Source organism: Thamnophis elegans, chromosome 16 (assembly GCF_009769535.1).
Source record: "Thamnophis elegans isolate rThaEle1 chromosome 16, rThaEle1.pri, whole genome shotgun sequence".
NCBI classification, from domain to species: domain Eukaryota; kingdom Metazoa; phylum Chordata; class Lepidosauria; order Squamata; family Colubridae; genus Thamnophis; species Thamnophis elegans.
The window spans coordinates 28,414,954-28,437,031 of NC_045556.1; the positions used below are offsets into that span (position 1 = coordinate 28,414,954).

A 22,078-nucleotide genomic window follows, 5' to 3' on the forward strand; every position below is an offset into this window, starting at 1 on the left:
GTTAATAGTCCATTTCTGTTAGAGGAGTGTAGAGGTAGTGTATATATGTTTCTATGTTGTGTCATTTCAAAGACTTGGGAAAGGAGCAAAACATTATTTTTTATTTTACTTTTTAAAAAAAAGGATTTGGAAAAAAAATGGAGTGGAGTGAAAGTTCCCTAAAATAATGATAATAATGGTTGATTTGCGTGGAGAAAGTATGAAAGGAAATATTTGTATGTGGATTTTTTTATGCAAGCAGTTTGAATGGAGGATAAATGTACAAGTACACTGATGTTTAAATGTTTGTGTGCGTTGAGTCCCTATCCCCAGACTGTGAAAGGGGTTAATTATTTTGATTCCCTTTGTTATAAAGAAACCCAGAGCTCGTCCGGTTAAACTAGTCTGCCACCTGCTACTTACTGGAATGAGACACCCCAGACAAGGAGATCCCAGTAAAAGGGGGGGAGCTGAGGAACAACATGATCAAACAGAAGAATGCCCTCCTGCCATTCATATGATTTTTCTCAGCAATGGATCTTTTCATGTTTATAAAGGTTTCCCCTCAGATTAAAGTTCTTTCCACACTCCAGACATTTATAAAGTTTTTCTCCCATGTGAATTCTTAGGTGGGTTTTAAGATGGTCTCTTCTTATGAACGATTTTTCACATTCTGGGCACTGGTATTTCTTCTCTCCTGAGTGGATCCTTTGATGCCTTTGAAGATGTGCATTTCTCTTGAAGGATTTTTCAAATTCCGGGCACTGGTATTCCTTCCCTCCCTCCTGGATCCTTTGGTCTCCCGAGGAGTTTCGGTTTCTCTCCCCAATGGATCCTTTGATGTTTATAAAGGTGGCTCCTCAGACTGAAGCTCTTTCCACACTCCAGGCATTTATGAGGTTTTTCTCCTGAATGGATCCTTTGATGTGTATGAAGGTTGCCCCTTTGATTGAAGCTCTTTCCACACTCCAGGCATTTAAGAGGTTTTTCTCCTGTGTGGATCTTTTTATGTTTATAAAGGCTGCTCCTCCAACTGAAGCTCTTTCCACACTCCAGGCATTTATGAGGTTTCTCTTCTGTGTGGATACTTTGATGTGTATAAAGGCTGCTCCTGTGACTGAAGCTCTTTCCACACTCCAGGCACTTATGATGTTTCTCTCCTGAGTGGATCCTTTGATGTATATAAAGGCTGCCCCTCTGACTGAAGCTCTTTCCACACTCCAGGCATTGATGAGGTTTCTCTCCTGAGTGGATCCTTTGATGTAAATAAAGGCCGCTCCTCCGACTGAAGCACTTTCCACACTCCAGGCATTTATGAGGTTTCTCTTCTGTGTGGATACTTTGATGTGTATAAAGGCTGCTCCTGTGACTGAAGCTCTTTCCACACTCCAGGCACTTATGATGTTTCTCTCCTGAGTGGATCCTTTGATGTATATAAAGGCTGCCCCTCTGACTGAAGCTCTTTCCACACTCCAGGCATTTATGAGGTTTTTCTCCTGAATGGATCCTTTGATGTGTATGAAGGTTGCCCCTTTGATTGAAGCTCTTTCCACACTCCAGGCATTTAAGAGGTTTTTCTCCTGTGTGGATCTTTTTATGTTTATAAAGGCTGCTCCTCCAACTGAAGCTCTTTCCACACTCCAGGCATTTATGAGGTTTCTCTTCTGTGTGGATACTTTGATGTGTATAAAGGCTGCTCCTGTGACTGAAGCTCTTTCCACACTCCAGGCACTTATGATGTTTCTCTCCTGAGTGGATCCTTTGATGTATATAAAGGCTGCCCCTCTGACTGAAGCTCTTTCCACACTCCAGGCATTTATGAGGTTTTTCTCCTGAATGGATCCTTTGATGTGTATGAAGGTTGCCCCTTTGATTGAAGCTCTTTCCACACTCCAGGCATTTAAGAGGTTTTTCTCCTGTGTGGATCTTTTTATGTTTATAAAGGCTGCTCCTCCAACTGAAGCTCTTTCCACACTCCAGGCATTTATGAGGTTTCTCTTCTGTGTGGATACTTTGATGTGTATAAAGGCTGCTCCTGTGACTGAAGCTCTTTCCACACTCCAGGCACTTATGATGTTTCTCTCCTGAGTGGATCCTTTGATGTATATAAAGGCTGCCCCTCTGACTGAAGCTCTTTCCACACTCCAGGCATTGATGAGGTTTCTCTCCTGAGTGGATCCTTTGATGTAAATAAAGGCCGCTCCTCCGACTGAAGCACTTTCCACACTCCAGGCATTTATGAGGTTTTTCTCCTGAATGGATCCTTTGGTGGGCATGAAGAGTGCTCCTCCGACTGAAGCTCTTTCCACACTCCAGGCATTTATGAGATTTCTCTCCTGTGTGGATCTTTTGATGTACATAAAGGGTGCTCCGCTCACTGAAGCTCTTTCCACACTCCAGGCATGTATGAGGTTTTTCTCCTGAATGGACCCTTTGGTGGGCATGAAGAGTGCTCCTCCGACTGAAGCTCTTTCCACACACCAGGCATTTCTTCAGTTTCTTGACCCAATGGATCCTTTGATGTCTATAAAGGCTGCTCCTACAATTGAAGCTCTTTCCACACTCGAGGCATTTATGAGGTTTTTCTCCTGAATGGATCCTTTGATGTATATATAGGCTGCTCCTCCGACTGAAGCTCTTTCCACACTCCAGGCATTTATGAGGTTTTTCTCCTGAATGGATCCTTTGATGTCTATAAACGCTGCCCCTCTGACTGAAGCTCTTTCCACACTCCAGGCATTGATGAGGTTTCTCTCCTGTATGGATTATTAGATGCGTTTGAAGATGCTGTTTTCTCTTAAAGGATTTTTCACATTCCGGGCACTGGTATTTCTCTTCCTGCTCCTGGATCCTTTGGGTATTCCGTGGTCTTCTGAAGGATCCTCTGACCACCAGGCATTTCTTTCCGTTCTCTCCCCAATGGATCCTTTGATGTCTTTGAAGATGGTTATTTGTTTTGAAGGATTTTTCGCATTCTGGGCACTGATATTTCTTTCCTCCCTCCTGGATCCTTTGGGTCTTCCGGCGTCTTCGGAAGGATCTTCCATCTTCCAGAACTGTCTTGGAGTCTCCGCCCGTTTCCTTCTCTCCGCATCCGCCTCCAGGCAGCCCGCTTTCCCGGGGTCCCCCTGGGCTCATCCCTCCTGCAGCCCCGGAGCCTCCCGGTCTTTCCTCGTCGTCTCCCGGGGAAAGCGTGCCAGGATAGGTCAGGGCTGCTCCGCGGGGCACGCTCTCTTCCTCCTCTCGGGCGGCGGTTCCTTCCTTCCCCCGCCGGGCACCTCGGTCCTTCTGCAGGTAAGAGAGAGAGGCGGGTCACGGCGGCGTCCCTTTCCCCGCAGAGGAGGCCCAGGCCGAAGACTTCGCGGTCCCTGCGAACCCTGCCTCCTTCCCACCCTCCCCCCACCCCCGACTAGCCCTCGGCCTCCCAATCTTGCCCGCCTCCCTCAATCCCTTCAGGGCCTTCCCACTCCGGAGAGACCTCCCTCCCGGACTGCGACTCCCAGAATCCCTGCGCCAAACCTGCTTTATCCGGGCTCTTCTGTCGCCGATCCAGGCACCTTCCCCGTTCTCCGTTTAGTTTCCGGAAGTGGAAGCTTCCCTGTCTTTACGCTCTTCCAGGTAGGAAAGCCGAAGCTCCTCCTGTTCCTCTGAAAGGACCGCCCCAAGCCGTCCTCCTGCCAATCACCGCCGTCCCCAGAACGGCCAATTGGAGTCCGCCTTCCTTCAAAGAGCCAGAGGGCGCCTGCGCGTTGCCGAGGTTTGTTATGGTTGCCATGGGGAGATGGGCCGAAGGGAACCTATGAAGTTTGTGGTCCGGTCTGCTTCCCCGCTGCCCGCATCCAGGCAGGGGGAGGTTGTGGTGGTGGTGGTGCAGCTTCTGGATCTGTATTTCCCTTCCCTCGTCGGAATGTCTCCCCCCTAACAAATGTGGTGGGGGCACCCTTCCTTTAGAAGGACCGCCCCAAAGAGTCCTCCAGCCAATCGCCGCCGACTCCAGAGCGACCAATCGGAGCCCTCCATTTTCAGTCAGCCAGAGAGCGCCTGCGCAGTGCCGAGTGAGGCTGGCGTGGCGGGGGGCTCCCTTTGATCTCTGCCCCCCCTCCCCGCATTCAGGCAGATGGAGGTTGGGGGGGACCCTTCCGGGGCTCTGACTTTCCCCCCATCCGGGGTCCCCCCCTAGGCAAGGGGACTCCTGTTCCCCCCCTTTCGCGCTTCCTCCCCCCCAAAGACCCCTTTGCAAATCTGCAGGGGGAGGGGAAAATCCCCTCCAGGACCCCCCCTTCATATGTGGACTCTCAGCCTCTTCTGGCCTCCAGGAAGGCCCCTTGAAGCCCCTTCCTCAGCTCCCCCCTACGTGCCCCCTCTCTCCCCAGGAAGAGGGGCCCCGGGGCTGGAGGTCCCCCATCGCCTTGTGGGGCTTTTCCTGGTTAATGCATCGCCCCAAAGGCTGGAGGGGCTCCTGGTCCTGCTGCTCTCTTGTACTGCAGCTCCTCCTCGGCTGGGAGGCGATCCTGATGGAGCCCCTCCATAAGTCTTTAACCTTAGATGTCCCCCCTCTCGCCAAAAGCTACTTTTCAGATTTGAGCTTTCTTTCCTTCTTGACTAAGACTTTTTATTTTGTATGTGTGAACTTGCTTTTTCAGGAACTGCACAACAGAGTATTCTTAGTGTCTTTGAATACATCTGCAACTTTCAAGAAACACACCAACCCAGCTGGAAAGACTAATGCGGCCTATACATTTGTCCCTTGTGGAATATTTCTAGAATTTCTGTTGTTTAAACTTCTTGAGCAATGAGTGTATTTTATCCTTTCATCATTTCTTTACTGACCCTGAATGTATGTACCATTTGACACCCCATCCTTAATAAATGCTTTTGCTTTGCCTTTTCTGGATTATTTGATGGTCTGTGTTTTCAGATGGACAAAAAAGCCCCTTTGCTTCCCTCAAAGTCTCTCAAATTCAGGTGATCAAGTTCTATACTAAACTTGGTGCCTGAGTTTGGAGATTAAGACTTGATTTAAAATGATCAATAATTAAAAAGTAACAGGAAAAAGGGCTGGGTGTTCTCATTTTCTTCCTGCTTCCCTCTAATTAGTGGCCAAATGGACTTTTCTGCTCTTGCAATACAACTCTGATAAATCGGCTATAAATAGAGGGAAGATTTCCCAGAGCCCAGGACCCCTACGGACACCAAATTACCTCTTGGAGGGCATCTTCACTCTTATCACTGACAGTTTAACCACCTTGGATGAGGTCATAAAGCCATCAGAATTCCCAAGGAGTTGACAAGTGGCTACCAAAGCTCACCTGCCCCACCTTTTCTACAGACCATTGCCAGGCAAATGTCTTTATTAAGTGGCCAAACCAATTACTAAAGCTGCTCATTCCTCATCTTTTTGCACATGACAGATTATTGGAGGTAGACTGCCTCTGTCAAGGGAAACTCAACTCATTAACGTAGCTCTGGATGAACTTCCCATTGCATTCCCTTTGTGTTTTCATCCTGTTTTATATTTTGTTCCATCATCCCAGGTGAACTCATTTCAGTTTTCCTGCCTAGGTGGGAAACCTCCATGTGAATCTCAAAGTAATACAGCCATCCAGGAAGGGGAGGGGGAATCCTGTCTCCCTTGAACAATTTCTGCCAAAAGAAAATACTGCATTTTTTAATTATTCTGAGCCCTCCAGGACACATGATCTTCTTTTGGCCAAGTTCCAAATGTTGAAGGATTCAGCAGTTAAAGAAACCCAGAAAGAATCCAACTTGGATCCTATCAAAATTGCATGATTTCCTGCTTCCTTTTTCCCTACAATGTGTTGAAATGAGAGGAAATTCACTAGCAGGAACCATTGGCAGGAGATTCTCCTCCTTACGTCCTTTTTAACTGGAGACGATCTCCTTTTGTGCATGAATTCTGAATTCTTATATCCAGGAACAAGAATTTTCCTGCACGAAAATATATCCATGTAGTTGCTATTTTAAAACACACTTCAGTGAGTCTCACATGGAGTTTTTTTATTCATTTGGATCCTACCTTTATTATTTCTGCAATTGAGGTGGAGAAGATACGCAATAAAAGAGATTTGCAGCTCAGGGTTGGACTGAGGGCTCTTTGGAGCTCTCTTCCTCATCTTTTCCCCCAACAACAACCATTTGAGATGGTAAGGAGGGTGATATAGGGCATCTGTCAGCACAGAAACCGCTTTGGTCGCATTGACCGATGATCTCTGGAGAGCCAGGGATGGAGGCCACGCCTCCATCTTGGTTCTTCTTGACCTCTCAGCGGCTTTTGATACCATCGACCATGGTATCCTTCTGCGACGACTGCGGGAGGTGGGGGTGGGAGGCACTGTTTTGCAGTGGTTCTCCTCCTACCTCTCGGACAGGTCGCAGTCGGTGTTGGTGGGGGGACAGAGATCGACCACGAGGCCCCTAACATATGGGGTGCCGCAGGGGTCGGTCCTGTCCCCCGTACTATTTAACATCTACACGATACCCAGCTGTATCTGTCCGCCCCGTGCCAACTCAATGAAGCGGTGGACGTGATGAGCCAGGGTCTTGAGGCCGTTAGAGACTGGATGCGGGCTAACAAGCTTGTACTCAACCCGGAAAAGACCGAGTGGCTGTTGTGTTTCCCTCCCAATAATTTGGTTAGCGTTCCACCACTCAGGCTGGGGGGCCAAATTTTACACCCCTCAGACAGGGTTCACAACTTGGGAGTCCTCCTGGATCCACAGCTGACCTTTGATCACCACCTGTCGGCTGTGACCAGGGGGGCATTCGCCCAGGTTCGCCTGGTGCGCCAGTTGCGACCCTACCTGAATCGGGAGGCCCTCACAACAGTCACTCGCGCCCTCGTGACCTCTAGGCTGGAATACTGCAACGTGCTCTACATGGGGCTGCCCTTGAAGAGCATCCGGCGACTTCAGCTAGTTCAGAATGCGGCCACGCGAGTGATTGTGGGTGCACCCCGGTTCACCCACATAACACCTATCCTCCGCGAGCTGCGCTGGCTACCTGTTGATCTCCGTGTGCGCTTCAAGGTGCTTCTTACCACCTATAAAGCCCTTCATGGTAGTGGATCTGGGTACTTGGGAGACCGCCTCCTGCCGATTACCTCCTCGAGACCGATTAGATCTCATAGATTAGGCCTCCTCCGAGTGCCATCTGCCAGCCAGTGCCGGCTGGCCACTACGCGGAGGAGAGCCTTTTCAGTGGCAGCTCCGACCCTCTGGAACGATCTCCCCGTGGAGATTCGTACCCTCACCACCCTTCAGACCTTCCGCGCAGCCCTCAAGAACTGGCTATCCCGCCAGGCCTGGGGGTAAAGATTTGATCCGCCCCCACCCGAATGTTGAATGAATGTTGTTTACTTTTTAATTATGTGTTACGTTATATGTTACTGTCTGTATCCCCTCCCTATAAGTTGTTAGCCGCTCTGAGTCCCCTCAGGGAAAAGGGCGGCCTATAAATATACTTATTCTATTCTATTCTATTCTATGTTAACAGCTCTCTATATCTTTCTATATGATGGTATTGCATCCCAAGCATTTCACTATCAGGGCTCCAGGATGATAAGCCACCTTGGAAATAGTTTTTGGATTTGTGTCCAACAACCATGAAAGAGAATTCAGGATCCTCTCAGGGAAGTTTCAAAGTGGTTTAGACATGGCGAGAGCCTCTCGGCAGATGCTCCCTTAGATATCGGCTGCTCAAAGGGGCTGCAATAGATTGGAGTCACTACGAAATCCATAAGGAAAAACTATCATTGTGGAAAGGCTACCTATTAGCACAGAGAGTGGGTGGCTGCTGCAGTTGTTAGGGTAGCGAGGTTAGTTACGTTTCACATTAGGTGTCCTCAATGGTCCCAATAAAGAATATAGCAATAGTTGGGTTCCTACTTATATAATAATTGTACCTATGTTTACTGTTGTTTCAGGTCCACTTTTCTTCTGGAGGAGGGGTCAGCATGTCAAGACTGACTAGCACTGTCACCTATATTCTGCTTCACTTCTACTTGGATGAAGAAAAGGGAGGGGGTGGGATGGAATGCAACCGTTTGGGAGGAATGGCATCCAAGCATTGTCACTTCCCGTGAAGAATTACTCCCATCACAAGGACATCCCAACCAGATTTCCCAGCATGGCTGGTTTCTTCCCATAACAAAATGAACAAAGTTGTTGATGGACATAATGGACCATGGGTGGCCCATGGGGAAAGGGGGAATGAACTATGAAAAAAGTTGGGGTACCCTTTTACCAAATAACCTCAATTTACTGTTGAAACTGATCCAGAGCATAAATTTTGATTTAAGAAAAAAACTTTCTTCTAACCGAAATTAAAATGGCAAGGAGAATTACAACAGGAAGCCTGTGTTGATTTTAAATTGACATTTGATTCCATTTTAGAAATCATTATGAGGAACTTGGAAAATACAGTACAAAGAGTGTTTCTCAATCAGCAATTTGTTGAAATGGGCAAACCATCCTTTTCAGAAAAGTCTCCCAGGGCTGTATTTTGACCTCCACCTTTTTTAGGGAGCACCTGCATCTCCTACATACACCTGCCTCAATCCGTACAATCCCCAATGAACTTCTCCTCCTATATGCTGAGAATATGGCTAGTATCTCAGAAAGCTTTGTTGGCCTTTGAAGTGCCGCCTGAGAAAGCAATAACGTATTTTCAGGCGTCTCTTGCTTATGTCTAATGCTGAGACGTAACAGATGGCCCTCAATTCATTGCCTCCCCCCATTTATTTCCAAGAAGGAAATTCAAAGTACAAGATAGGTAGGAAAACGGTTCTAAAGTGAGGAATGTACCCAGGCCTCCCCCTAAACCAGAATGGCAGTGTGCGATAGGGATCTATTCTATGGGACATAGCAGAGAGTCCCTTGTAGCAGTTCCTGCTGAAAGACAGGGGGACCATTCAGAGAATCCAACTGACAAGAGTTCCGAATATCTGGGGATGGTCTTACATGATACCCACCTTTGGAAACTCACATAGAGGGTCGAGGGTCTTCCTTTCCTAAGGGACCAGGTTGGGGCAGGCCTGACACTTGAATTCTGCCACGACACACTTGGTCAAATTAGGCACAGAGTTGGAAGATCATTTAAGGGCATCATTGGAGTAATCTAGCAAAGAGACTTCCCTTCATGAAAAAATGGATGACAGACTCAGGATTCATTTTACACTTTTATACAGCAGAAAAAGTACAAAACAGGTGATTTGCTGAAAGTAATCTTGCTCAGTTACATCAGAGACATGGACAATCAGTCAAACATCCCGTAATATTAAGCACAAACTTTGAAAAGGCGTAAAAGGAAAACGTCTGGCTGGGGAAAGGAGTCACGGAAACCTATTGCAAAAAGCTACAATTTGAGCCAGTTAAAATGCCTAGCATGTACACTTGAAAACAGTCTTCATTGTGAAATTAGACAGTTGAGCGGGGAGAAGGTCCAATCCTCAAGACCTCTAAAGCCCGATTCCAAAGAAAAGGCACTAAATAACCAATCATACAAGGCGGTGGGGTGTAAAGAGAAAGAAGAAGAAATCAAGGGGAAACACAGAGAAGTAGAGTGATAGAAAGGATGGAAAACCCAGACACAGAGTAGGAGATACAAGAAACACACCCAAGACCCAAGGAGGATTCTAATCCCTATATATGAACGCTCAATAGACAGGGAGAAGCTGAATTACTAATACATGAAGGTAACATATGATATAGTTGCTATTACTGAAACATGGTGGGATGAAACTCATGACTGAGTTGGATGGATTGATTTTTAACCGGCTGACAAACTACTTAACGGGTGGTCCTTAATGGTACTATATGTACAGGGAGGGAAGGAAGCAGTGGGGTACCACAAGGTTCCGTCTTGGGCTGAGGACTTTTCAATATCTTCATAAATGACTTAAATGAGGAACTAGATGGGGGACACATCAAATTTGCAGATAATATTAAGCCAACATGCTAAATTACAGACTCAAGATCCATATTTCCCCAAAATAACACCTGGCTTTATTATCATTTGGGGCCCCAAATAACCACTAGGCCTTATTTTGGTGGAAACACAATTTTAGAGTGATTATAGATTTCCTCTCCAGGGTGGATTCTTTGATGTGTATCAAGGTTTCCTCTCCAATCAAAGCTCTTTCCAGACTCTTTACATTGATATGTTTTTTCTCCTGAATGGATTTTTTTTTTGAGAAAATTTTTTGTTTTAATTAAACAGAAAAAAAAACATGTTTCGTTACATCTTGTTGAAGGCGTATCGATTGGTTACAAATACATTCTGTGCGTTTCTTCCACAGTCCTTACATATACTTCATTCAAATCATATTGTACATTTTAAATCAAGAAAGAAAAGTTATGTATTTTACTATCCCTGTACCATAATTCTCATTTGGTTACCATTGTTTAAACATGTTTTTATCTAGAATCATTATATTAGAAGACACAACCACCTACTGGCGTTCATTTGCAATTTCAATAGATCTCCAATACCATTACACCTTTATGACATGTTCTAAAGTTAAGTCGGTTAAGTAGGATATCTGAGCATCCCCCCCCCCCGTAACACACCTGTATGTATCATTAAATATTGTCCATTAACATTTCATTGTTATTATTGTAGTTAACTAAAGGTTATTTACTAATTATCTTACCTCTCCCCTCCAGGCCCACACAATAACTTTATAACTGTCTTTAAACAATGATTTATTAATAAGATATATAGGACTTTTCCCTCAATCCCAAATTAGTTAATTACGGGCTAAGAAAATAAACATTAGACATCTAAGATAATCTAAGAAATATTAACATTTCTACTTGACAATCACCAGATTGTAGGTTAGTATTTCTATGGTCTGGTAATTTATTCTAACTAGGGTTATTATTTCTCTATTAGTATCATAGTAAATTTAAGTTAATGGATAAACATTCCGTGGTATTTTAAAGCAGTCTAAAAGGTACAATCATCTCTACTTAATAATCAGTCAAATATTAACTAGCTTTTTTCCATCAATTGGCATTATTAACCAGTATCTTTCCAATAACAAAATAGCCTTTCATCTCTCGCCAATTGTGCCAATTCTATATCCAAAACCTTTCCAGGGTTTAAGACTTCTCTCCGCACATCCTGAATGGATTTTTTGATGTATGCAAAGGTTTCATCTCTGACTGAAGCTTGTTGCACACACATTTATGTGGTTTGTCTCCTGAGTGGATTCTTTGATGTTCATACACATGTACTCTCCGACTGAAACACTTTCCACATTTGAGGCATTTATGTGGTTTTTCTCCTGTGTCAATTATTTGATGTTGACGGAGGTGTGGATCACTAGTGAAGTTTTTCCACGCTCCAGGTATTTGTAGGGTTTTTCTCCTGAGTGGATCCTTTGATGTTTATAAAGGTTGCTCCTATGACTGAAGCTCATTCCCCACTCCAGGCACTTATGAGGTTTTTCTCCTGAATGGACCTTTAGATGCTTCTGAAGATGTCAGTTATTTTTGAAGGATTTTTCACATTCGTGGCATTGATATTTCCTTCCTTCCTCCTAGATCCTTTGGGTATTGCCAAGTCTTCGGAAGGACGCTCTTCCCTCCAGGCATATATTTGTTTATTTTCCCCAATGGATCCTTTGATGTCTATAAAGGTTACTTCTCTGACTGAAGCTCTATCCACACTCCAGGCATTTAGGAGCTTTTTCTCCTGAGTGGATCCTTTGATGTTTATAAAGGCTGCTCCACTCACTGAAGCTCTTTCCACACTCCAGGCATTTATGTGGTTTTTCTCCTGTGTGTATCCTTTGATGTCTATAAAGGCTGCTCCTCTGACTAAAGCCCTTTCCACACTCCATGCATTTGTGAGGTTTTTCTCCTAAGTGAATCTTTTGATGTCTATTAAGGCTGCTCCGCTCACTGAAGTTCTTTCCACACTCCAGGCATTTAGGAGGTTTTTCTCCTGTGTGGATCCTTTGATGTCTATAAAGGCTGCTCCTCTGACTGAAGCCCTTTCCACACTCCATGCATTTATGAGATTTTGCTCCAGTGTGGATCCTTTGATGTGTATAAAGGTGGCCCCTTCGACTGAAGTTCTTTCCACACTCCAGGCATTTATGAGGTTTTTCTCCTGTGTGAATCCTTTGATGTTTATAAAGGCTGCTCCGCTCACTGAAGCTCTTTCCACACTCCAGGCATTTATGAGGTTTTTCTCCTGTGTGCATCCTTTGATGTGAATAAAGGTGGCCCCTCTGACTGAAGCTCTTTCCACACTCCAGGCATTTATGAGGTTTTTCTCCTGTGTGGATCCTTTGATGTTTATAAAGACTGCTCCGCTCACTGAAGCTCTTTCCACACTCCAGGCATTTATGAGGTTTTTCTCCTGTGTGGATCCTTTGATGTGAATAAAGGTGGCCTCTCCAACTGAAGCTCTTTCCACACTCCAGGCATTTATGAGGTTTTTCTCCTGTGTGGATCCTTTGATGCGAATAAAGGTGGCCCCTCTGACTGAAGCTCTTTCCACACTCCAGGCATTTATGCGTTTTTTCTCCTGAGTGGATCCTTTGATGTATATAAAGGGTGCCCCTCTTATTGAAGTTCTTTCCACACTCCAGGCATTTATGAGGTTTTTCTCCTGTGTGGATTCTTTGATGTGTATAAAGGGTGCCCCTCTGACTGAAGCTTTTTCCACATTCCAGGCACTTATGAGGTTTCTCTCCTGAATGGATTCTTAGATGCGTTTGAAGTTGGTTATTTGCCTTGAACGATTTGTCACATTCGGAGCACTGATATTTCTTTCCACACTCCTGGATCCTTTGGGTTTTCCGGCGTTTTCGGAAGGATCTTCCGTCCTCCAAGACTGTTTTGGAGTCTCCGCCCATTTCCTTCTCTTCGCATCCGTCTCCAGGCAGCCGCCTTTCTCGGGGTCCCCCTGGGCTCATCCCTCCTGCAGCCCCGGAGCCTCCCGACCTTTCCCCGCCGTCTCCCGAGGAAGGCGCGCCAGCACCGGGCAGGGCTGCTCCGCGGGGCACGTTCTCCTCCTCTCGGGCGGCGCTTCCTTCCTTCCCCCGCCGGGCACCTCGGTCCTTCTGCAGGTAAGAGAGAGGCGGGTCACGGCGGCGTCCCTTTCCTTGCAGGGAAGGCCTTCCCCCACCTCCTTCAATCCCTTCAGGGCCTCCCCACTCCGGAGAGACCCCCCCCCCTTCCCGGACTGCGACTCCCAGAATCCCTGCGCCAAACCTGCTTTATCCGGGCTCTTTTGTCGCCGATTCAGGCAGCTTCCCGGTTCTCCGTTTAGTTTCCGGAAGTGGAGGCTTCCCTGTCTTTACGCTCTTCCAGGTAGGAAAGCCGAAGCTCCTCCTGTTCCTCTGAAAGGACCGCCCCAAGCCCTCCTCCTGCCAATCACCGCCCTCCCCAGAAGGGCCAATCGGCGTCCTATTTCCTTCAAAGAGCCAGAGGGCACCTGCGCATCGGAATGTCTCCTCCTAACAGGATCGGCAGGGGGCACCCTTCATTTAGAAGGACCGCCCAAGGAGCCCTCCAGCCAATCGCCGCCGACTCCAGTTTGGCCAATCAGCCCCCTCCATTTTCAGTCAGCCAGAGAGCGCCTGCGCACTGCGGACTCCCTAGTCTCGCGCGGAGTGAGGCTGGCGGCAGGGGTGGGGGGACTTAGTTTGATCTTTGGTGTCCCGTCTTCCCTCCCCCTCCCCACATTCACGCAGACGGGGGTTGGGGGACCCTTCTGGGGCTCTGACTTTCCCCGCACCCCGGGTCCCCCCTAAGCAAGGGGGGCTCCTCTTGCCCCCCTTTCCCGCTTCCTCCCCCCGAAAGACTGCTTTGCAAATCTGCAGGGGGGGATCCCCTCCTGGACACCCCTCAATATATGGACCCTCAACCTCTCCTGGCCTCCAGGAAACCCCTTGTAGCCCCCACAGCTTCACTCCCTCCCCAGGAAGAAGGGCTTGGGGTGGAGGTCCCCCACCGCCTTGGGGGAAGGGGCTTTTCCTGATTGATGCATCCAAAGGTTGGAGGGGCTCCTGGTCCTGCTGCTCTCTTGCACTGGAGCTCGATCCTGATGGAGCCCCTCCATAAGTCTTTAACCTTACATGTTCCCCATCTCCCCAATGGCAAGATTTTTTTTTTAATTTTTATTTTATACATATAATCACATCAACAGAACACATAAACACATTAAAAATAACCACATAACTTAAAAACAACATAGGAACAATAAGTTCCATCGTATATCATACAGCAGTTCTGAATCGGTTTCTTTGCAGTTAGTGTTTTCCTTTCTATACATTTCTAACAATCATCTCGTTACTCATCCATTTTTATATACATTTCTTTATTTATTTATACTTAGCTACTTGTGATCAAGTATTATTTACCTATATCGTGCTTTATATTGTTACTGTCATCTATTCTCTTACATGCAGTTATAGGTATACATTCATATAGTTATTCTTTTTCTTTGCCATTCTTATATTATTATTCCATTTAAAAGGATATAAGGTATAATTTGGAATGTATTGGTTACCATCCTTCACACCTGCTATGACACCACCTTATTTTCTCTTTCTTTTCTCCCTCCCTTCCTTCTCTACTTCCTTCCTTCCTCCTCTCCTTCCCCTTCTTCCTTCCCTTACTTCTCCCCTACTCCTACCCTGTCTTCTCCTTCCTACCCTCTCTCCTTCTTTTTCTCTCTTCCTCCCTCTCCTTGTTTCTCTCCCTCCCACCCACCTCTCCTTACCTCTTTCTTCTTCTCCTACCTCTCCTCTACCTCTCACCTTATTTTGTTTCTTTTTTCTCCCTTCCTTCCTTCTCTACTTCCTTCCTTCCTCCTCTCCTTCCCTTACTTCTCCCCTCTTTCTTCTTCCTACCTCTCTCCTTCTCTTTTCCTCTCTTCCTCCCTCCTCTCCTTCTCTTTCTCTCCCTTCCACCCACCTCTCCTTACTTTTCTTCTTCCCCTACCTCTCCTCCACATTTCTTCTTCCTTCTATCTCTCCTTCTCTCTCTCCCCCACCCTCCACTTCTTTCCTTTCCTTTGTCCCTCCATTCTCTACTTCCTTCTTCCCCTCCTTTCCTTCCTTCTTTCCTTCCTTTCTTTTTCTATTGTTATAGGTGTCTCTTTCAAATCCAGTTTATGTTTTCTTGAGGGTGTTATTTCCACAAGTCCATTTTTTTCATATCATTTCCTTTTTTCTCTATCATTCTACAGTCTATATGCCAGCTCTCATCCTGATTTGATTTCACCAATCATGACCCAATGGCAACTTTTGATGTGTCTTTTCTTCTTGACTAAGACTATTTATTCTGTATGTGAGAAACTGCCTTTTCAGGAACTGCACAACAGAGTATTCTTAGTGTCTTTGAATACATCTGCAGCTTTCAAGAAACACACCAACCCAGCTGGGAAAGACTAATGTGGTCCATACATTTGTCCCTTGTGGAATGTTATTTAGAATCCATATCTTTTGTTATTTAAACTTCTCGAGCAATCAGTGTATTTTATCCTTTCATCATTTCTTTACTGACACTGAATGTATGTACCATTTGACACCCCATCCTTAATAAATGTTTTTGCTTTGCTTTTGCTGGATTATTTGATGGTCTGTATTTTCAGGTGGACAAAGAAGCCCCTTTGCTTCCCTCAAAGTCTCTCAAATTCAGGTGATCAAGTTCTATACTAAACTTGGTGCCTGAGTTTGGGGATTAAGACTTGATTTAAAATGATCAATAATTAAAAGTAACAGGAAAAAGAACTGGGTGTTCTCATTTTCTCCCTGCTTCCCTCTAATTAGTGGCCAAATGGGGATTTCTGCTCTTGCAATACAACTCTGATAAATTGGCTATAAATAGAAGGAAGATTTCCCAGAGCCCAGGACCCCTTCGGACACCAAATTACCTCTTGGAGGGCATCTTCACTCTGATAACTGACAATTTAACATGTATGGATGAGGTCATAAAGCCATCAGAATTCCCAAGGAGTTGACAAGTGGCTACCAAAGCTCACCTGCCCCACCTTTTCTACACACACCATTGTCAGGCAAATGTCTGGTAGGTGACCAAACCAATTACTAAAGCTGCTCATTCCTCATCTTTTTGCACATAAGGCAGATTGTTGGAGGTAGACTGCCTCTGTCAAGGGAAGCTCCACTCATTAACGTAGCTCTGGATGAACTTCCCATTGCATTCCCTTTGTGTTTTCATCCTGTTTTATATTTTGTTCCATCATCCCAGGTGAGCTGCTTTCAGTCTTTCTGCTTAGGTGAGAACCCTTTTTGTGAATCCCAAAGTAATAGGAAGGGGAGGGGAATCCTGTCTCCCTTGAACAATTTCTGCCAAAAGAAAATACTGCATAGCTTAATTATTCTGAAACCCCAAGGCACATGATCCTCTTTTGGCCAAGTTCCAAATGTTGAAGGATTCAGCAGTTAAAGAAACCCAGAAAGAATCCAACTTGGATCCTAATCAAAATTCCATGATTTCCTGCTTCCTTTTTCCCACAATAATGTGTTGGAATGAAAGGAAATTCACTAGCAGGAACCATTGGCAGGAGATTCTCCTCCTTAGGTCCTTTTAATTGGAGACGATCTTCTTTTGTGCATGAATTCTGAATTCCTATATCCATGAATAAGAATTTTCCTGCATCAAACAGAGGCCATTTAGTTGCTATTTAAAAACACAGTTGTGAGTCACATAGAGTGAGTTTGTTTATCCATTTGGATCCTGCTTTATTATTTCTGCAACTAAGGCGGAGAAGATATGCAATAAAAGAAAGGAAAATATTTGTAGCTCAGGGTTGGACTGAGGGGTCTTTGGAGCTCTCTTCTTCATCTCTTCCCCCAACAACAACCCCATGATATGGGAGGGAGGGTGATATAGGACATCTGTGAGCTGATGTTCAAAGCTCTCTCTATCTTTCCATATGGTGGTGTTGCATCCCAAGCATTTCACTATCAGGACTCCAAGATGATAAGCCACCTTGGAAATAGTTTTTGGATTTGTGTCCCGCAACCATGAAAGAGAAACCAGGATCCTCTCAGAGAAGTTTCAAAGTGGTTTTGACATGGCGAGAGCCTCTCAGCAGATGCTCCCCTTGGAGATCGGCTGCTCAAAGGGGCTGCAATAGGAGATCAAAAAGATTTTCCACTCCAGAATCCATAAGGTAAATCGACATTTGATTCCATTTTAGAGAGAAATCATTATGAGGAACTTGGAAAATACAGTACAGAGTGTTTCTCATTCAGCAATTGGATGAAATGTGCTAACCATCCTTTTCAGAAAAGTCTCCCAGGGTTGTATTTTGACCTCCACCTTCTTTAGGGAGCACCTGCACAGGACCATCTCCTACATACACCTGCCTCAATTTGTACAATCCCCAATGTACTTCTCCTCCTATATGCTGAGAATATGGCTAGTATCTCGCAAAGGTTTGTTGGCCTTAGAAGTGCCGACTGAGAAAGTGATGTTGTTTTCAGTTGTTGTTGCTGCCTTATGTCTTATGTCTAATGCTGAGACGTAACAGATGGCCCCCAATTCATTCCCTCCCCCCGTTTATTTCCAAGAAGGAAATTCAAAGTACAAGATAGGCAGGAAAAGGATTCTAAAGTGAGGAATGTACCCAGGCCTCCCCCTAAACCAAACGGCAGTGTTCGATAGGGATCTATGGGACATAGCAGAGTCCCTTGTAGCAGTTTCTGCTGGAAGACATCCTTTTGAAGGATTTTTCACATTCCCCGCATTGATATCCCTTTTCTCCTGAGTGGATTCTGAGATGGGTCTCCTGTTTATCGCCATTTTTGAAGGATTTTCCACATTCCGGGCACTGATATTTCTCTTCTTCCTCCTGGATCCTTTGGGGATTCCGGGGTCTTCCGAAGGACCCTCCGCCCTCCAGGACCGTCTCGGGGTCTCCTCCCTTTTCCTCCTCCCTTCGCCTTTCCCGGGGTCCCCCTGGGCTCATCCCTCCTGCAGCCTCGGAGCCTCCCGGCCTTCCCCCGCCGGGCTCCTCTGTCCTACTGCAGGGGAAAAGGAGAGGCGGGTCACGGCTCCTCCCCTTCCCCGTAGGGAGGCCCAGGGCGAAGCCTCCGCCTCTCACGTTTCTTCCGGGCATGCTGGAGGCGGACACGGCCTCCCTACCAGCGTCCGGCCTCCCTTCCTGGCCGCCCAGCTAGGTCTCGGGTTCCCAGCCCCCCCCCCCCCCCGCCTTCTCTGAGAAAGACCTTCCTGGACTGCGACTCCCAGCATCCCCTGCGCCAAACCTGCATCATCCGGGCTCCTATGTCGCCGATTAGGCAGCTCCTTCGTTGCCCGTTTCGTTTCCAGAAGTGGAGGCTTCACGCCCTTTTTTCTCTCCAGAAGTTGCGCCAGTTCCTTTGGAGGGTCCGCCCCAAAAAGTCCTCCAGCCAATCGACGGCCTCTCCAAACTGACCAATCGGCGTCCACCTTTCATCCAGCAAGATGACGCCTCCGCGGTGTGGATGGTTGCTATGGTTCCCAGTAGAGGCGTGGGAGCAGGGTTCCCTTTGATCTTTGGGGTCCTTCTTTCCCCCCCATTTCCCCCCTCTTGAGGCCGGGGGAGCTCAGGGGCTCTTCTGGGGCGGAGGCCTTATAGCCGCCTATAAAGTGGAGCCAGTGGGGTCCAGTGATGGAGGCACCAGTCCAGGGGAGAAAGCAAGGAACACTCTTTCGGTCCAGCCCACCTCACAGGGTTGTTGTTGGGGGAAGAGAGGAGGGAGGGGTCACTGTGGCTGGAAGGGGGAGGGGCTCAGAGAGCTCCAAGGACCCCTCAGTCCAACCCTGAGCTCCAAATTGGCTCCTTTCTTTTCTTGCATCTCTTCTCCTCCTCCTTATTTGCAGAAATAATAAAGTCAGGATCCAAATAAATAAACTCTCCATATGTGATTCACTCAAGTGTGTTTTTAAACAGCAACTACATGGTTTCTATTCGATGCAGGACAATTATTCTTCCTGGATATAAGAATTCGGAATTCTTGCACAAAAGGAGACCGTCTCCAGTTAAAGAGGACCTGAGGAGGAGAATCTGCTGCCAATGGTTTCTCATAGTGAATTTTCACATAGAAATCAATCCCTCATTGTTGGAAAAAGGAAACAGGAAATCATGCAATGTTGATAGGATCCAAATTTGGTTTCTTTCTGGGTCTCTTTAACTGCTGGATCCCTCAACATTTGGAACTTGGGTAAAAGAGGATGATTAAGCTATGCAGTATTTTCTTTTGGCCGAAATTCTCCAAGGGGACAGGATTTTTTCTTTCTCTCCTGGATTGCTGAATTACTTTGGGATTCACAAAAAGGTGTCTCACCTAAGCAGAAATGGGCCAGAGTACCTTCGAGACCGCCTACTGCCACATACCTCCCAGCGGCCAGTAAGATCCCACAGATTGGGCCTCCTTCAGATGCCGTCAGCCAGACAGTGTCGCCTTCTCTGTGGCTGTTCCGACTCTTTGGAATCAGCTGCCCCCAGAGATCCAGACCATACCCACTCTCATGACTTTCAGGAAAGCTGTAAAAACTTGGCTGTTCCGGCAGGCCTGGGGCTGTTGACCTCACTGTTGAGGTCCAACCCCGATTAGAATGAATGTATGAGATGTTGCTATTTTAAACCATTTTCTTTCGTTATGTGTTCGTTATGTGTCTTTTCCCCACCTCTTTTTTGTAAGCCGCTCGGAGTCCTTCGAGATTGGGTGGCATATACATTTTATAAATAAATGAATGAATGAATGAATGAATGAATGAATGAATGAATGAATAAATAAATAAATAAATAAATAAATAAATAAATAAATAAATAAATAAATAAATAAATAAATAAATAAATAAATAAAAATACTGGAGGGAGATAATCTGGGATGATGGAACCAAACACAAAAGAGCATGGCAAAGGAAAGGGAATGCGATGGGAAGCTCATCCAGAGCTACATTAATGAGTGGGGCTTTCCTTTCTCTCTTCCCACATGACTCCAACTATGTTGCTTGTATCTTTACAATTGATATTGTTCTGTTTGTCTCCTACTATGATTTATTAGTAACTTACAACTATCACTGAGTGTTGTATCTTGATGAATGCATTATATTTTACTTTATGTACACTGAGAGCATTTGCACCAAAGACAAAATTCCTTGTGTGTCCAATCACACTTGGCCAATAAAGAATTCTATTCTATTCTGTTCTATTTATTCATTCTATTCCATTCTATTAACTGAAGAACTTTCTTGGATGAGAAGTGAAACATCTTCAAGGAAAAGCAAAGAAAATCCAGTTGCCTCTTGAAAAAGCACCTTTGGGATATGATCTCCTGCTTGAGCAGAGGGTTGGACTAGAAGACCTCTAAGGTCCCTTCCAGCTTGTTTGTTTTTATTCTGTCAGCTGACAAGGGAACTTCCTTCATACGTCTAAAAACACCTGGAGAAACTCAGCATCAGATTACTTCAGGTTTTTAGTGTAAAACAACGAGAACATTAAAATGAAGTCAAATCTGTGGCCCCTCCAGCTCTCGTTTGCCTGGGTGCCCTCCCAGACCTCGCTTCCCACCTTGCCTAGGGAGGGACCCGGATTGGGGGGAAAGGTGAATGCGGGGCAGAGTAACCAGACCCCAAAAATCAAAGGGAGCCCCCCCAGCCTCACATCCAGAGGCTTGTGCTGGGGCCATCTAGTTGGTTGAAGGAAGGCGGATGCCGATTTAGCTGATGAAAGCATAGTAAAGGGGGATTTTTAACTATCCTGACAATTGGGGAACCCCTGCTCTCTGCACCTAGTGGGAGATCGAAGAGGTCCCTAATGAGTCTAATTCATTTAAAACATTCTTATTATTGCCCCTCTTTCAGTCAACTCTGTGAAGCTCACGAAAAGCAGTTTTAAAAACTAGACAACCCATTAAAACATAAAACATTGAAAATACAAACCACCAAAGACTGACATCAATCCATCCAACTTCTCATTGTCTGATCTCCCAGCGCCTGGGGAAAAGCCAGGTGTTTAAGGCTAAAAGGATGGACGGGAGAATGCCAACACGCATTCACACAAATAAAGAGTGAACGTCTGAGAGCACTGGGGCTTCCAGACCCCACTAGACCTTTTACTCCCTTTGCACATGAGTGGGAAGGCATTGCTGCGCGAGTGATTGTGGGTGCACCTCGCTTCACCCACATAACACCTATCCTCCGCGAGCTGCTCTGGCTACCTGTTGATCTCCGGGTGCGCTTCAAGGTGCTACTTATCACTCATAAAGCCCTTCATGGTAGTGGGTCTGCGTACTTGAGAGACCGCCTCCTGCCAATTACCTCCCTGCGACCAATAAGATCACATAGATTAGGCCTCCTCCGAGTTCCATCTGCCAGTCAGTGCCGACTGGCAACTACACGGAGGAGAGCCTTTTCAGTAGTAGCTCCGACCCTTTGGAACGATCTCCCCGTGGAGATTCGTACCCTCACCACCGTCCAGACCTTCCGCACAGCCCTTAAGACCTGGCTAGCCCGTCAGGCCTGGGGACAAAGATAACTGTCCCCACCCGAATGATGAATGAATGTTGCTTATTATTTTACTTCTATGTATTGTTGTGTTTATTGTCTGTATACCCTCCCCCTTTATTTTATGTAAGCCGCCCTGAGTCCCCTCAGGGAAAAGGGCGGCCTATAAGTATTAATAAATGCTAAATACTAAATACTAGTTCTCACCCAGAAACTAGGCTCATGGCAAAGGCCTGGGGCATATTTTAGTAAGCAAATAGATGGGGTGGCATTGGGAGGGCCTGGATGTCTGACAGCGGTGGCAGCAACTGCCCTGCTAGTTGAGGAAGCCCAAAGTTAACAATGGGACATCTAACAAAGTCCCAAACACACTTGAGGAGATTATGGAAGTGAAGGGAACATTTTGGATGATTGGGGGCCCCAAACCAAGTATTGGACTATCCTGCTTGACTCCCCAGCCATACAATAAGAGGTATGCAATACCCTTAATCCAGCTACACTCTTGCCCCAGGTGGATACTGAATTGTCTCATGACTGCATACAGGTGGTGGATTCTGTATATGCCAGTAGACCCAATCCTTCCCTGTATTATAATAAATACT

The 22,078-nt window shown here is 46.1% G+C and overlaps 2 protein-coding genes and 2 long non-coding RNA genes across 4 annotated transcripts; all 4 read right to left on the reverse strand.

The window, feature by feature from the left end:
- Positions 1–882: 882 nt before the first annotated feature.
- LOC116519350 (zinc finger protein 160-like) lies at positions 883–2,878 on the reverse strand (the record flags this gene model as incomplete). Its single annotated transcript, XM_032233192.1, has 2 exons — positions 2,793–2,878; positions 883–2,614 (listed from the first exon to the last, which is right to left on the reverse strand). Coding segments are annotated over exons 1-2 (1,818 nt in total), but the record flags the coding sequence as incomplete, so codon positions are not given.
- Positions 2,879–2,957: 79 nt separating this feature from the next.
- Positions 2,958–4,104, reverse strand: LOC116519602. Its single transcript, XR_004256659.1, has 2 exons — positions 3,499–4,104; positions 2,958–3,267 (listed from the first exon to the last, which is right to left on the reverse strand). It is a non-coding gene; the product is annotated as an uncharacterized LOC116519602 (long non-coding RNA).
- A 6,995-nt stretch (positions 4,105–11,099) lies between these two features.
- Positions 11,100–14,008, reverse strand: LOC116519351 (zinc finger protein 239-like). The gene is made up of 3 exons (XM_032233193.1): positions 13,224–14,008; positions 12,132–13,072; positions 11,100–11,322 (listed from the first exon to the last, which is right to left on the reverse strand). The coding sequence occupies exons 2-3, from the start codon at positions 12,923–12,925 to the stop codon at positions 11,100–11,102; spliced, it is 1,017 nt and encodes a 338-aa protein (XP_032089084.1). The 5' UTR covers positions 12,926–13,072; positions 13,224–14,008.
- A 1,174-nt stretch (positions 14,009–15,182) lies between these two features.
- On the reverse strand, positions 15,183–18,340 carry LOC116518886. Its single transcript, XR_004256595.1, has 2 exons — positions 18,251–18,340; positions 15,183–18,007 (listed from the first exon to the last, which is right to left on the reverse strand). It is a non-coding gene; the product is annotated as an uncharacterized LOC116518886 (long non-coding RNA).
- Between the last annotated feature and the right edge of the window lie 3,738 nt (positions 18,341–22,078).